Source organism: Bombus pyrosoma, linkage group LG9 (assembly GCF_014825855.1).
Source record: "Bombus pyrosoma isolate SC7728 linkage group LG9, ASM1482585v1, whole genome shotgun sequence".
Lineage (NCBI taxonomy): Eukaryota > Metazoa > Arthropoda > Insecta > Hymenoptera > Apidae > Bombus > Bombus pyrosoma.
The window spans coordinates 4,579,938-4,593,168 of NC_057778.1; the positions used below are offsets into that span (position 1 = coordinate 4,579,938).

At 33.2% G+C, this 13,231-nt stretch overlaps 1 protein-coding gene across 6 annotated transcripts in view; it reads right to left on the minus strand.

The window, feature by feature from the left end:
- Positions 1–13,231, minus strand: part of LOC122571058 (fasciclin-1) — a 384,771-nt gene that overhangs the window by 20,004 nt on the left and 351,536 nt on the right. For 5 of the 6 annotated variants that reach the window (XM_043734279.1, XM_043734278.1, XM_043734277.1 and 2 more), the window contains 2 exons: positions 8,934–9,176; positions 7,411–7,440 (listed from right to left, as the gene is read on the minus strand). In XM_043734279.1, coding sequence (XP_043590214.1) covers positions 7,411–7,440; positions 8,934–9,176 — 273 coding nt within the window. The remainder of the gene's footprint in view (positions 1–7,410; positions 7,441–8,933; positions 9,177–13,231) is intronic. The other variant, XM_043734280.1, reaches the window with a different exon arrangement.

The following is a 13,231-nucleotide window of genomic DNA, read 5'->3' on the forward strand; positions in this document are numbered from 1 at the left end:
TTTCAAGCAGAGATTAATGATCTAAAGTATGTAATTCTGAGCATTTTACTTGTCTTTTAATATTTACATTAATAGGTCATGATACTTTTATAGATTTTGATTTCTCTTTTAAGAGTATATTGTACGATTTCTACACTATACGAGAAACAAACAGAGAATAATTTTCTTTCAATCGAATATTTAGAACTTAAGTGTATGAAAACACATACGATCAAATTCACATTTGTATGCACATTTTGTTCCTTCAGTCAATTTGGCATATTGCGATAAACGTGAAATTACTTTATTATTTGTAAACGATGTGTGAAACCCTACGTCTGATAATTTACAGAAATATATTTTGAATGTCTAATAGAATCTAACAGAATCTAGTTCTTGCAATCAGTAAAACTTATAATATATATAATAAAAAAGTTTATACGTATACATGTACAAATCTGAAGATTGTCATATTGAAAATAAATAATAAAATTACTGTGCACACATAAACGAAACTAGTTATTTCTATTATACTCACTGTGACAATGAAAAACATTGACGAGAATGTCAGCGATAGATAAAATAATAATCATACGATAAATATACAAATTATTAGAAACTATAAAGTATAATCATAAAGCTATTGTAAAAGGAATGGCACCGCCTATAAACCATTTGACAGTCTTAATTCACGCTTCCGCGAATACCCGTTTAAAGTTGAAAATTTGTTTCCTCATTGGAGCCCTGGCATTTTCGAAGAAAGTTTAATGAGAGTGGTAGCGACAAAGGAAAAGAAGCAAAAAGACTCCAAGATAGGAAAGGGATAAAAAGAAAGAAAGAGAAAGGCGAAGAGCAAGAGAGAGCTTAAGGGTAGTGATTCCTTTTCCGATTGATCCCCTTCTCATGAATTTTCCTACTTGTATTCCCCGTACCACTTCCGGTTACTTTTCTGATCTTGAGTTGCTGCTACTGCATCAGTATATAGATGCATCTACTATCGAGACTAGCGGCTTCAAAGATCAGATCGAATAAATTCCATGAAAATCCACGCCCCTCTTTGGCAAAGAATTTTCCTATAAGCCTTTTTCTACGCGAGATCACTCGGCCGCCTTTTACTTTTTATTCCGCCAGGATCCATGCACTTTCCACGTTCTTCATTTCGCGTTTCATCCGATTTCAATTCTTCTTTTTGCTCTATCTCTCTTCGATATTTAGTACGCTTAAGCGCAATTCTGCTTTTTTTAATCGAGTTATATCCATTCGAAGCGGACGTAACCTGCCTTTTAATCGTAGTTCACCAATTAGAAATTCAATTAAAATTTGCAACATGTTCGCCGGTTTTACGTTAAAATTTGTATGAATTTATTGATTCATTTATTGATTCATTTGCATCGATAATAAAAAAAAAGGATAATGAAAAACAATATGATTGAGAAAATTAGAACGCGAAAGTGTTTTTGATAGACGTCAGACAGAATAGCTTTACGTGAGAATAGGTTTCATACTCTGTCTTTCGCGGCATGAAATCCAGTTCTTCATTTTCTTCCTGTTAGATACAATCTGTCTTTGGGAAGCATCAGTTCTTCTTAATTGGCAATTAGCTAAGTAACGACGACATGGGCGTTATTGATCGATCGAGGATGAAGCGTTACTTCCTTCAAAAATTTAATAATAAATACGAAGACAAAATTCTTCCTCTTGTAACATTTCCCTGAGAAAAGTTAGCGTATATTCGATAGCAGGTATATTTAACAAAATTTCTGTATTCAACATATAGCATTTTTTACTCAACGTATCTAATTTAAAGTTTAAGAAGATTTAACACAATTTCGATAGACGTTAAATTCGATAGATCTTAAACCGACCAACTCCACTTTTTCGATTTCTCAATTTCGTTACACAAATAAGCGGATTCTATGTTCAATTCTCAAAAAAGAATCTTCCATAGTTCATTTATTACAAGAAAGCGACATGAGTAATAGTAAATTCCAAGTTAAATTTAAGCGTCATCGTCATTTTAACGTCATCGTATTCTTCTGCTTTGCAATTAATGAAACTGTTCAATGTAGCTTCTGAATCGAACTGTATAAAACCTTTCATATCTTGAAGAATCTCATCTGCGAAAGGCCATTACCCAAAAAATCCCTTCAAAAAAGGAAATAACCAACAGAATAGTGGAATGAACAAGCCAATAAAACAGCCTACGGATGCAGCGTTGTTTCGCCTTTAATCGTTGCCGTGGACGGTCAGCCAAAATGTCCCCGGGTTTTTATTCACGGAGGTTGGCCGATTTGCATTAAACGGCGCTGCTTTCACGCCAATTTATCGCGGATATGTTTTATGTCGCTCTTCTGCTTTATGACGCGTGGCCCCAGACCCCAATGAGACGATAAAACAACCACGGAAGAGAAACACACCAAACTTTGGTAACGCGACGCGTTCGAGATAAAACGACTTCTTTTTTTCGCAGCACGACCACGTGTGCGTTGTCGCAAATTAATTTATTCGTCGTCGTTCCGCGAAATGTAATTCCGTTGAATCTGCGTTTGTTTCGAAGCAATAAATGACACTTGTAGCGTCAGACCGCAGGCTTGTGGCTCCGTGTAATGGCAAAATTAGAGATTTCCTGATGTCTTTTTTCAATCGTTTCGTTAGATTCAGGACACAAAGTAATTTTATAAATGTATTATACAAAACGTTTTAATAATTACAGTGATTAGATATATTATAATAACAAGACACGACTGTGTAAGATACCAAAATTTGAAAGGAATCCGATCGCTAATGAAATATCAAAATGTTTTGAATAACACGTATAATATAGACATAAGAAGTTTCTTTCGTAGATTACTGTATGGGAAATAACGTACTTTTGATTCGCAAGGAAATTTATAAGAAATAAGAAATATTGGAAACATAAGTTACGTATACAATCAATGTCTTCATACAAGGGAAAGAAGTAAAATTCTCCATATTGATAACAATTACCTTATCGATTGAATATTATGATTTGCTTTAACAGTAAACAGATCAAACTGTAAATAATACGAGATATAACAAAATTTGTACAGGATGACATTTGAACGGGATGATCCAGGGTATTATTCCGAACTCGCATGTTCCGTAAGTCGCGATATCTGTAGCTTGCCTAGCGACTGTCGAATTTGATCTGTGAATGCAATTACACGAAATCACCGATATAGCTAATTACGTTTGAATATCCATGCCTGAATCATTCAGTACGCTGATACGGAACGCTGCCTTTAATTATATCCCTCTGCCTGTTCATAAATTAACATTCTATTGACGCGTACAAAGGTTTGATTTTCGTCTCGTCATCAATCGAATAATAGTACACGTTTGACAACAATTGCGTTGAATAATGGCTGCAATCATCTAGAAAATCTTCGGAGTATATAATTAAAGATAAAAAGCTAAAGATTATTAGAACTCCGTAGTTGAGAGCCAGAGTAACTTTGCTGAAGATCTATCAAAACGAAAGGAATTACAATTGATAAGAAAATTGGCAGAAGATTTAATATATAGATACGTTGTAAATACAAGTGAGGAAGCAATTAAAAATATTGTAACCGATTCCTACGTATAATATATCTGCGTCTACGTAGTTGAAGCTAAGCGATAAAGTGACATACCCATCATTTTCTAAATGTATAATGATTCAAAATGTAGAAGACAAGTTGGGAGACAAGTTGGTTCATATAACCAGGCCGTTCATATAATAAGAGTCCACTTGTTTCTTTCTACCATGTATGATTTTTCGTTCAGTTAATAGAAGTTCGTGTTCATATAAGAGAATTCCACGTAACACGTGCTCTGAAATAGATAATAACGTTGCAAGCTCGTATCGATTACGAAGCATGAGAATGTGTCATATAATGCGCGCCGCTATTGTTTACATCTTATTGTTAGACGTTCGTATAAGTGGATCGACGCTGGACGATAGTTCAGGTAACAGAAGCTTAGCTAAAGTTCAATTAAATCAGGTACTATTAAAATTTTGTTCATGTAAAAGGGGGTTACAGTGTACTTATAGGATGACCTAGATAGAGTCAGAGATTAATCGATCAATTCACAGAGACTGATAAGAAATTCTGTGCAGAATGAAGGTCTCGGCGGACACATAGATTAATGTCCGAATGGGATTATGATAAAAGCCGAAACAGGCGTACTAATGCCGAGTCACTAATTGCCGGTTATTAAACAGCATCGACGCAGTAATGCGCGCGATATTTATCAGCAACGCACCGAGCAAGCTGTCTCTCCCGATATTGACCCCGCCAGTTCTCGTTTACTGCCTACGGTGCTTGTATTAATTATTGTAAACAATGAGTAAATTGTTCTAATCGAGAGTAACGAGATTTCCCCGTGTAGCGTTAAAACTTTACGTCTGCCGTGATACATATCGGTTGTTCGACGAATAAAATCCCGCATGACCGATAAATTGTTAAACTTCAAATATTTCAATATCGAAGTAGCGTATGGTACGGACGTTTTAATTTCACAAAATTTTCCACCCAATTCTCGTTATTTCGATGTGGCCATTTTCGAAGAAATAAATCTAGATGAAAGCAGAAATAACGACGAACTGTAGGACAAATACTTGGAACGGTTTTTTATAATTACTCTGCTAAAAATGGAGTCGAATAATGTAAATTGAGGAAAAAAATATTGCAAATGAAATGTCACATCGACGTAACGTCGAATATAATTTCGTGTGAACTCATATCACTCATATGACCTCAAAACACTACAAGTAGGTTTAACCTGTGGGCCATTGATATCTTAAGACATTAGAAAGTAGCTACACAATTGTTTTCGCTATAAAACGTGTTGTTTTAAATATTTTAGAAGACTAGATAAGTAATGAAACTATAATAAAAATTTTAAAAGTAACTTTGGGGAATGTCTCGGTTTCAATATTTTATCTTCTACATTTTAATATTAATATTATGGCAAATTAAGTTAGAAAATTCTTTCACGCTATTGTTATTTAAATAATAATACTTCGTATGGATAAAAACTAAAAAATAACATCGAAAGCATAGCTTTACAAGAGCGCTATTCAGGATTATCATGGTAATTAGTATGGCGATCGGGAGAAACGTAAAATTCCCGAAATGTATATATATTTCACTTACGAGAGCGCTCCCATGAACAGAACTATAGTTCGAATCGTATTTTTCGCGGTATTTTTAGTCGTTTATTGTACCAACGAAGGTGCGATTTTTCATCCCGGATTTGCAAAACGCTTCTGTATTGCCCTATAAATTCATCCTGTAAACAAACGCGTAAACAAACTGCGAATTCGCGAACGATGCGCGATGAAAGAAATAAAGTCGCTTAAATTTATTCAAAGAGAGAGAAGTGAAACGTATGAATTTACGCGGGAATTATTCTTTTATGTAACTCCGTTGAGGATGTATCGTTTTAATTAAACGATTTTTGTTTCCTGTTTCTTCGTTTTCCTCGTTCATTTTTCCTGTTACATTGTAAAACATATTTTTCTGCGTTTTCAAAAGGAACTGTTGTAACTCAATCGCGCGAAATAAAAAATCGTTTAATTATAGATCGAAGTCCAGCAGTTTTTTTTTTTTTTTTTTGAAAACACCGTTTATTTAATATATGCGCACGTCTTTTCGATTACAAAAATTCTTAATTAAAAAATTGTATATCAAGAACACGTGTAACATGAAACGGAGATTTTCAGGGGAAACGATCATTGAAATGCAAGAAGTAGGAAAATCAAATTTGCCATCTTTGCCAATATTTATGATCCAAAATTTAATATCTTTTTCTTGATAGGTTTCTTTACAGGAAAATCTAATATAGCGAATAAATTAATAAATTTGATAAATTCTATGAAAGTTCATAGACTGATAAATTTTATGGGAGTAAAATTTACTTTTACAGTTTAGATATAGGATTAAGAGAGTAAAGTCATTATTAAGTAGCGAATATTTTCTTTACAGATTTTCTTAAGAATTACCCTAAAAGGTTATTTCGTAACGATATTATTCGAGTTGTTTCTTCTGGAAAAACTTTTCTTTTTCGTAAGGTCTTTGAAAACTTGCTTCATAAGCGCATGTCCGAGAAATCCATTTCCCCGTTATTCTTTACTTATTTCACTCGCAATAGAACCCAGGAAAATATTCGGTCAATAATATATAGAACCTTGCAATTTCTGCGAGTAACGTATGCTATAACTCTGTATTTCGTTACAATATGAATTGTTCCAAGAGGATATTAATGATCATTCGCGTAATCTTCTGAACGATGATGGAGCGAGTGCTGATCGCACGTTAACCAAAAGTTTTGAGAAATGACGTTAAATGAAAACGAACTATCTTAGTCGAATCCGATAAGAAGATTCCCGGTTTGCCTGGATTAATTGTAAGTGGATTGGAAGGTAAAAGTTTGACCAAGAGACTCCTAACGTCATAACAACGCACTTTAGGTTAGTCTTCTCTGAGTTTCCTCAAAGTTGACCAAGAACACCTGTTAGTTTCTCAGCTGTTCATTATCAAGCAATGACTATGAAAAAGATTTTTCACCAGATAACAAAAAGTTTCTATTCTTCAGCGTGTCTATTGTGTATTAATTAGAGATGGAAATAAATTTGAAAATAATGGCTATAACAATGACAAAGAAGTTAAGTAATAAGAAGAAAATGAGAAAAAGCTAAATTAAAGATATAAGCAAATAAATTTGAAGGTATATATCTTGCATATTACAAGATTGTATACTAATTTTTTAACGGTTTAAAGTTCATCTAAAATACTGCTTGTTTTTATCGTCACGCAATAATATAGCAATATTTGACAGTACTTGATGAAATTATCACTGATTAGTATCCATTCCATGTTCAAAATGAATTGTCTGCTTAAAGTACCTTTTCTAATTGTAAATAACATAATTCCAAACAAGCTCAATATAAAATTCAGTACACGATAATATTTCAATTATATTGTGTTGAAAAAAACTGAAGTATGAAATTATTATAAAATGAGTCATAGACGAAGAGGAATTAAAGAATAAAAATTATATTATTGAATAATACATCATAATTTATCCTTCAATGATCTCGGGTAGCCAATTCAGTTTGAAAAAGGAATTTTTGCACAGCTTCAAAGGTGTAAACGAGTAAGTCCAGTAGGAAAGCAAATACGAATAATCGAAATTCAATATAACGTAACTACGACTACGTGCCATGGAATAAAATTTCCTTTCGAATAACAAGTGTTTCCACAGACTATAAATACAGTGTGTACAGCGATATTTCACAGAATGTGATTTCAAGTTGAGGCCAACATTGAGAAGTAAATCAAGGCAATTGCAAAAGGAGAAAAAGATGCAGAGAAAATTCACGAACAGTCTAACAAAAACATTGAAAGAGAATAAATGTGTAATTACCGCAAAGTGTGGCTTCCCGATCGAGGATTTCTTCAAACGAAAACAGAAAACCGAGAAATATTGAGTTAATCAATTGGTAAACACCGCACACGTGTGTAGAATCATAATTTCAATGAAAAAGATTGTAATATCGTCGTATACAAACAAAATCTTTGCATCAAAATTGTTTGTGTTATTGGGGGAAAATTAATAAATAAACTCGTTGCCAATATTTTAGAACAATATGATAATGATTAGCAGTTGTAACTTGGTTGCAGGAAGTTTCGATTCGCTTCTAATAGTAAAATTTTATAGAAATTTACTACTAATTATAATTTTAAAGAAATTATTATTTTATTATTAATTATAATCTTTAAAAAATCTACCAAAACTCTTAGAAATCTTAGAATTTTTATAATATTAAAATCGAATTCCAAATATCAAGAAATAAGATTCAGAATATTTTTTAATAAAACAAATATTCGAGAAGTTTGAATGCTAAATAATGTAAAGATTGACCTTCCTTAATAAAGCTAGAGTGGGTATGGATATTGAAAATTAAAAAGATATCTGACTCTGGCATTTGATTTAAAATCAGTAGACATTAGTGGAGGGGGCTGCAATTCGATAATTCTAAGTAGAAGGAGAGATGTAGAATTTGTAATAAAGTAACATTATATGTGAAAATTGATATAATTATTATGAAATAAAATTGAAAAAATTATTGATTTATATTCAGAATAACATTTTTATCGATTTAGAGAAATTAATGGTCTTTATCTGCGATACCTTTAGGGCTGTACTATATTCAATTGTTCTTGTAATTAATGCTACGAAATAAAAAATATTTAAACTAAATCCCAGTCCACAGGATTCAGCGAATCGTATAATTCATGAATTTTGAGTATTAGTTATTTCAGTATTACGAGGAAGCTTGAGTATGCAACGATAATTTTCCATAATACTGATTTGTTCCTTCGAATTCATTTAAAACGTAATTAATAATTCGAAACTGAGGGTAACATTTAACAATGAAAGGATAAACATTTTACTATAAGCTGTAAAACTTTGGCATGCAATCATTTCAATCAGTGAAATATTTATATTTACAAAAGGGTGCTTATCACTTAACACATTCGCTGAAAACTTCAATGAAAAATAAACATGGTTAATGATTATATTTCAATAGGAGCGAATGTATCAATCATTAAATAGAATAATAATTTCTAATATAAAATGACTCACATGTTTTCTCTATTTTCGATAAAACTACCCAACAAAATCTGCATCATAAAATCATTATTTTCTAACCTATTATCATTTCTCTAGAAATCTATAAAAGTTTCTTAAATTTCTAAAAGTTCGTAGCTCTATGTAACTTCCAATATTTTTCAGTTTCTATATATTCCTTAATATCTTTGCAGTATATATCTGAAAATATCCGAAATATTCCCAGACATTCGAAGCGATTCGAAACTTTCACTGATATCTTTGAGGACGGACCCTACATTTTTCTTAGAAATTCGTTAAATTAGATCACTCACCTGGCTGACGCTCTTGTTCTTGATTTTATCGAGTGGCAACCGTTCCTTCACATAGTGAAGATTCAGGATCTCCTTCACACGTTCCTTGTTCTGCAGAATCTTCTGTACACCAGGTTCCTCAAGAGCAGCGTTGCTGGGCGCGAACAGGGTGACATCATGAAGACGACTGATGGTGCTCATGATCTCTCCGCCGAAATCTCGCATGGTCTCGTAAAACTTATACACTGGCCCATCCTTCTTTTCCTGGATTTAGAGAAAATATTTCTGTTTATCGATAATCGACGAGTATGGCGAATTCATTCTAGGTGGAATCGTTAACAAAGAGAAAGAAATAAAATTGGGGAGAAACGAGGAATAATTAATTAGAACACTTAATCAAAGAACATAGAAAATTTCGATGTTTTGGTGGCGAAATTTGCGAAGAGAGTTTCCCTCATTTTTTGGTCTTTTTTCAAGTTTCTACTTTGTTACTTTCAAGTTTTAGAATTTGAGTGCTTGTTTTATGAGAAAGTTTACAAGTCTTGATTCATCGACTCTTGATTAATTTTTGATTAAAACGGTGTACGAAAGGGAAGGACTATATTTTCGTAATAAATACGAAAGGCCTTGTTGTTAAAAACATTCTTCTGTTCTATAATAAATGAAGAAGTAACCATTTTACTTCCTCTCCGCCGTTCTCAATTGCAGCCAAAGCGAATCGAATATAATTAACTTCGCATACTTCGCTGTACGAGAATGACAAATAAAATTTACTCGTTGGAGACATGAGGGGAGATATTGAAACGCAGAAACGAAGCTTCAAGCTTTTGTGGAATGTTTAATAACGTGGGTTTGTCTTTAAAGGTTATGAAAAAAGGATAAAACATTGGGAAGGGATAAAAATAAAACAGACAGGATCCAACAAAAGTTAAAGGTATGTTTGCTGAGGTACTAAAATTGATTAAGGAGACCACTGCCGATGAGATATCCCGAGATACGAGGCAGCGTTACAAAGATACGATTTCAATCGGATTTATCGAACGGATAGGATATCAAAATTAATAAACACTGCGTAAAATGATTCACGCAGACGAATGATCAAATCAGGTCACATCTCTTCCCTTATTCAAGCCAGGAAAAACGGCGGGAAAGAGCTGATTTTATTTTTTCCGATATACATATGCACGTGATACATCTCATACAATTGAGAAGCTTCTTGTTTCGGTGATAGGTTGTTCGTAAATGAATAAAAAAAAAAAAAAAGGAATTTTGCGATATAGGAAAACATCAAAAAATGTGGAAAGAAGATCTATGTTCGTGTAATTGTAATTCTTTCTTGACGAATGAAGAATTGGATTTAATTTTAAATTCAAGTATTCAAATTCTTCGAATATTATAATCCCAATTGAAAATTCTCATATTTTCAATGTAATATTTCCTCATAGGATCACGTGCTTCCCAACAATATCATTCACTACATCCTACTCTAACAATTTATTGAATTCAATTAGGAAATAAGATACTACACTCGCTTCTATTTGGCCACGTATCTAAATCACAAATTTAGATCAAAGATAGTAGTTTCTCGCTTAAATAATTTAAGAAAGATTTAAAAAGGTGTCAAAATAAAAGATCAACGTAAATAGTATCGTTATCAATAGTAGTATCATCATAAAAGTATGTCCCGTCTAAAATCGTTTATCACAAGTACAATAGAAAATCGAAGTTTCTCTTCTACCGACCTCAAAATGATAACTTACAAGTTCAAATAGATTCAAATTCTTTATCGAGATATCTTGGAACCGCACCGATAAATATTTCCGTTTTACATCGTAAAAGTTAACAGTTAACATAAAATATACGTGAACTTCATATCTCCAAGTTCTTTTCTCTAGCTTCTTCACGAATTCCATTTTCCCCCGTCTAAATCATTACCAGAACTATATCGTTCCTTCTGATTCGATCGCTCTCACCGGAACACCGATTTTTCCTGGCTTTCAACGGGCAAAGAGTTACGACCTGTCGCGCGTAAATCAGCCGGCACGATCCAGAGAAGGTGGCGTTTACGTATCGCAACGCGTCTTTCAGTCTGGCGAACAAACGAAGCCGAGACGATGTGTGCGTGTGCGTACGCGGATGCACGCGACTCGTCGTGCCGATGGATCGTTAATTCTCCACGAGGACGTGGATATTCCTTTCGGCGTGGATCAAAGATTCCGCTAATTGAACGTCGATTCGCGGCACGAGAAGCCCGCGGAACGGAAACGAACGCTGCGTGAACGTTGTTCAGGGCGTCGCATCGCGTCGCAACAGCGACGTCGACGTTTCTCTCTTCTTGTTGCTTTGTCTGTGCGTGGCCGTTTAATTTCGACCAAAAGAGGAAACGTGCACCAGTCTGGTAATTAACGAGCCGTTAATTGGCTGCACGTTGTTACCGATTCCGCTTTCGTCCCTCGTTTCTCGGTATCCATCGATCGAATTAGGCCTGACGCTAAACGAGCGATGGGACTTTCATGGAATTTTGCATCAACGACACTGTGCTATTTAACAGATTTATAATCTTAACGCAGCGGATATATTCAAATTTCATTTATTGTGACGAAATTTTCGTGAGTGCCAAGTGGAATGCATAACCTGGCGTGAAATGTGGAATGTAAACATCTGTGAATGTGGATTCCTGTTATATAGACGAAAAATTATAGGTAATAGGGAAAATTAGAGAGTTTTTATTAAAATGGAATTCTACTGTACTGCAATATACATGAGGATAAAATCTTGCTATTGTAATAGTCTCGTGTGCGTTGTATTACTGGAAATATAAACATGTTAAATTACATAATACCATTTGATGTAAAGTTAAATATACCTGTCAGATTTAACTGATTTACATTTATAATAGTGGGATCTCACATCTCTGTGCATTGTACTATTATAAATATCTAGGTATATATAAAATTGTCGTATCATACATCGTGTGATACAAAGTGTCTACTAATGCTAAATTCCAATGACGTTGCATCGTTCGTTTGCATTGGGCGTAAGTGTTTCAGAAGGAAAAAAGTAAGAAAAGACAGGGAGATACACTGGCGTGAAAAAGTAGCTGATTATCTTTTGCAAAATTTCCTAAAAATTTGATGTATAATCTATCTTAATAATAGATAAGGTACTCGGTAGCACTTTAATATGACCTAGTTGGAAACGACATTTTTTGACTTAAAAAGTAGATATATTTAAAAAAAAGAGGTATTATCTACAAAGTTTTGGAAAAAGGATACAAATAATTCTATAACAATCAATATCCAAAAAATGTTTCAAGACAGGCGATAGAAACAGACATTTAATTCGAAATCCAAGATAGTTTTTGAAATATGATACTGATTGAGATATATGTTAAAATTAAAACATCGATGAAAAAAATTTAATAAAAATAATTTGTCATGTTTTTCAAATAAAGGCTATTCTTATGATACATTTTTATATCTAACGCCAGTTAAAACATCTTTAATTTTATTCTTCGAAGAAAAAGTGTAAAATTTGCCAAACCAGAGGCTTTTGCACGCCACTGCTATCGATTTTCAATTTTCTTTTAGTACAGACCAGCTGAGAAAAAATATCTAAGATCAGAACATCGATATTATAAATTAACATGCAATTTATGGTTGCCAAAAAGGCGGTGTGAAACTAGAAAAGTGTTAGTTTGAGTAACTGATTTTGTAGCTGGGATATAAAATTCGTGGAAGAGCTTAATTTCAAATACCCTTTAGATAAATGAATCATGCTACTTAAGGAAGGAGTTAGAGAGGATTATCCCACTCGATATGGTTCTTATACTGGGCTCGCTTAAATGCTTAGTAATTTAGAGGTTTGGTCAAGTATTTAATCCTTTTAGAGGGAAAATTTTATTAGTCAATGTATATAGTAGAATAAATTAATAAATTCATATGCAGCAATGTAATTCGTAGTACAATGCAACACTCAGACATTCTTTGTGAATAAATTGTGCTTATTTGAAGAAATTACGACTTCTGCTACTGATGCACATATTATGTTGCATGTATAATTTATATACTTTATCCATATAAAATAACTATTCTCACAAAAAGTTATTAATGCAACAATGAATATTCCAATATGACTTTCTAAGAGACTTTATTTCGATATTCTTTTTACTTTTTAAATGAAGAATCATTTTCTATACTTCTGCTACACTAAATTATTTCTCAGAATCTCCAATTACAAACTACATCTATATTAAAGCATTGCTTTTTGAAATTTTATGTAGGCTTTTTAACATTTCTTTCGCTTAGCCTACGAAGCGT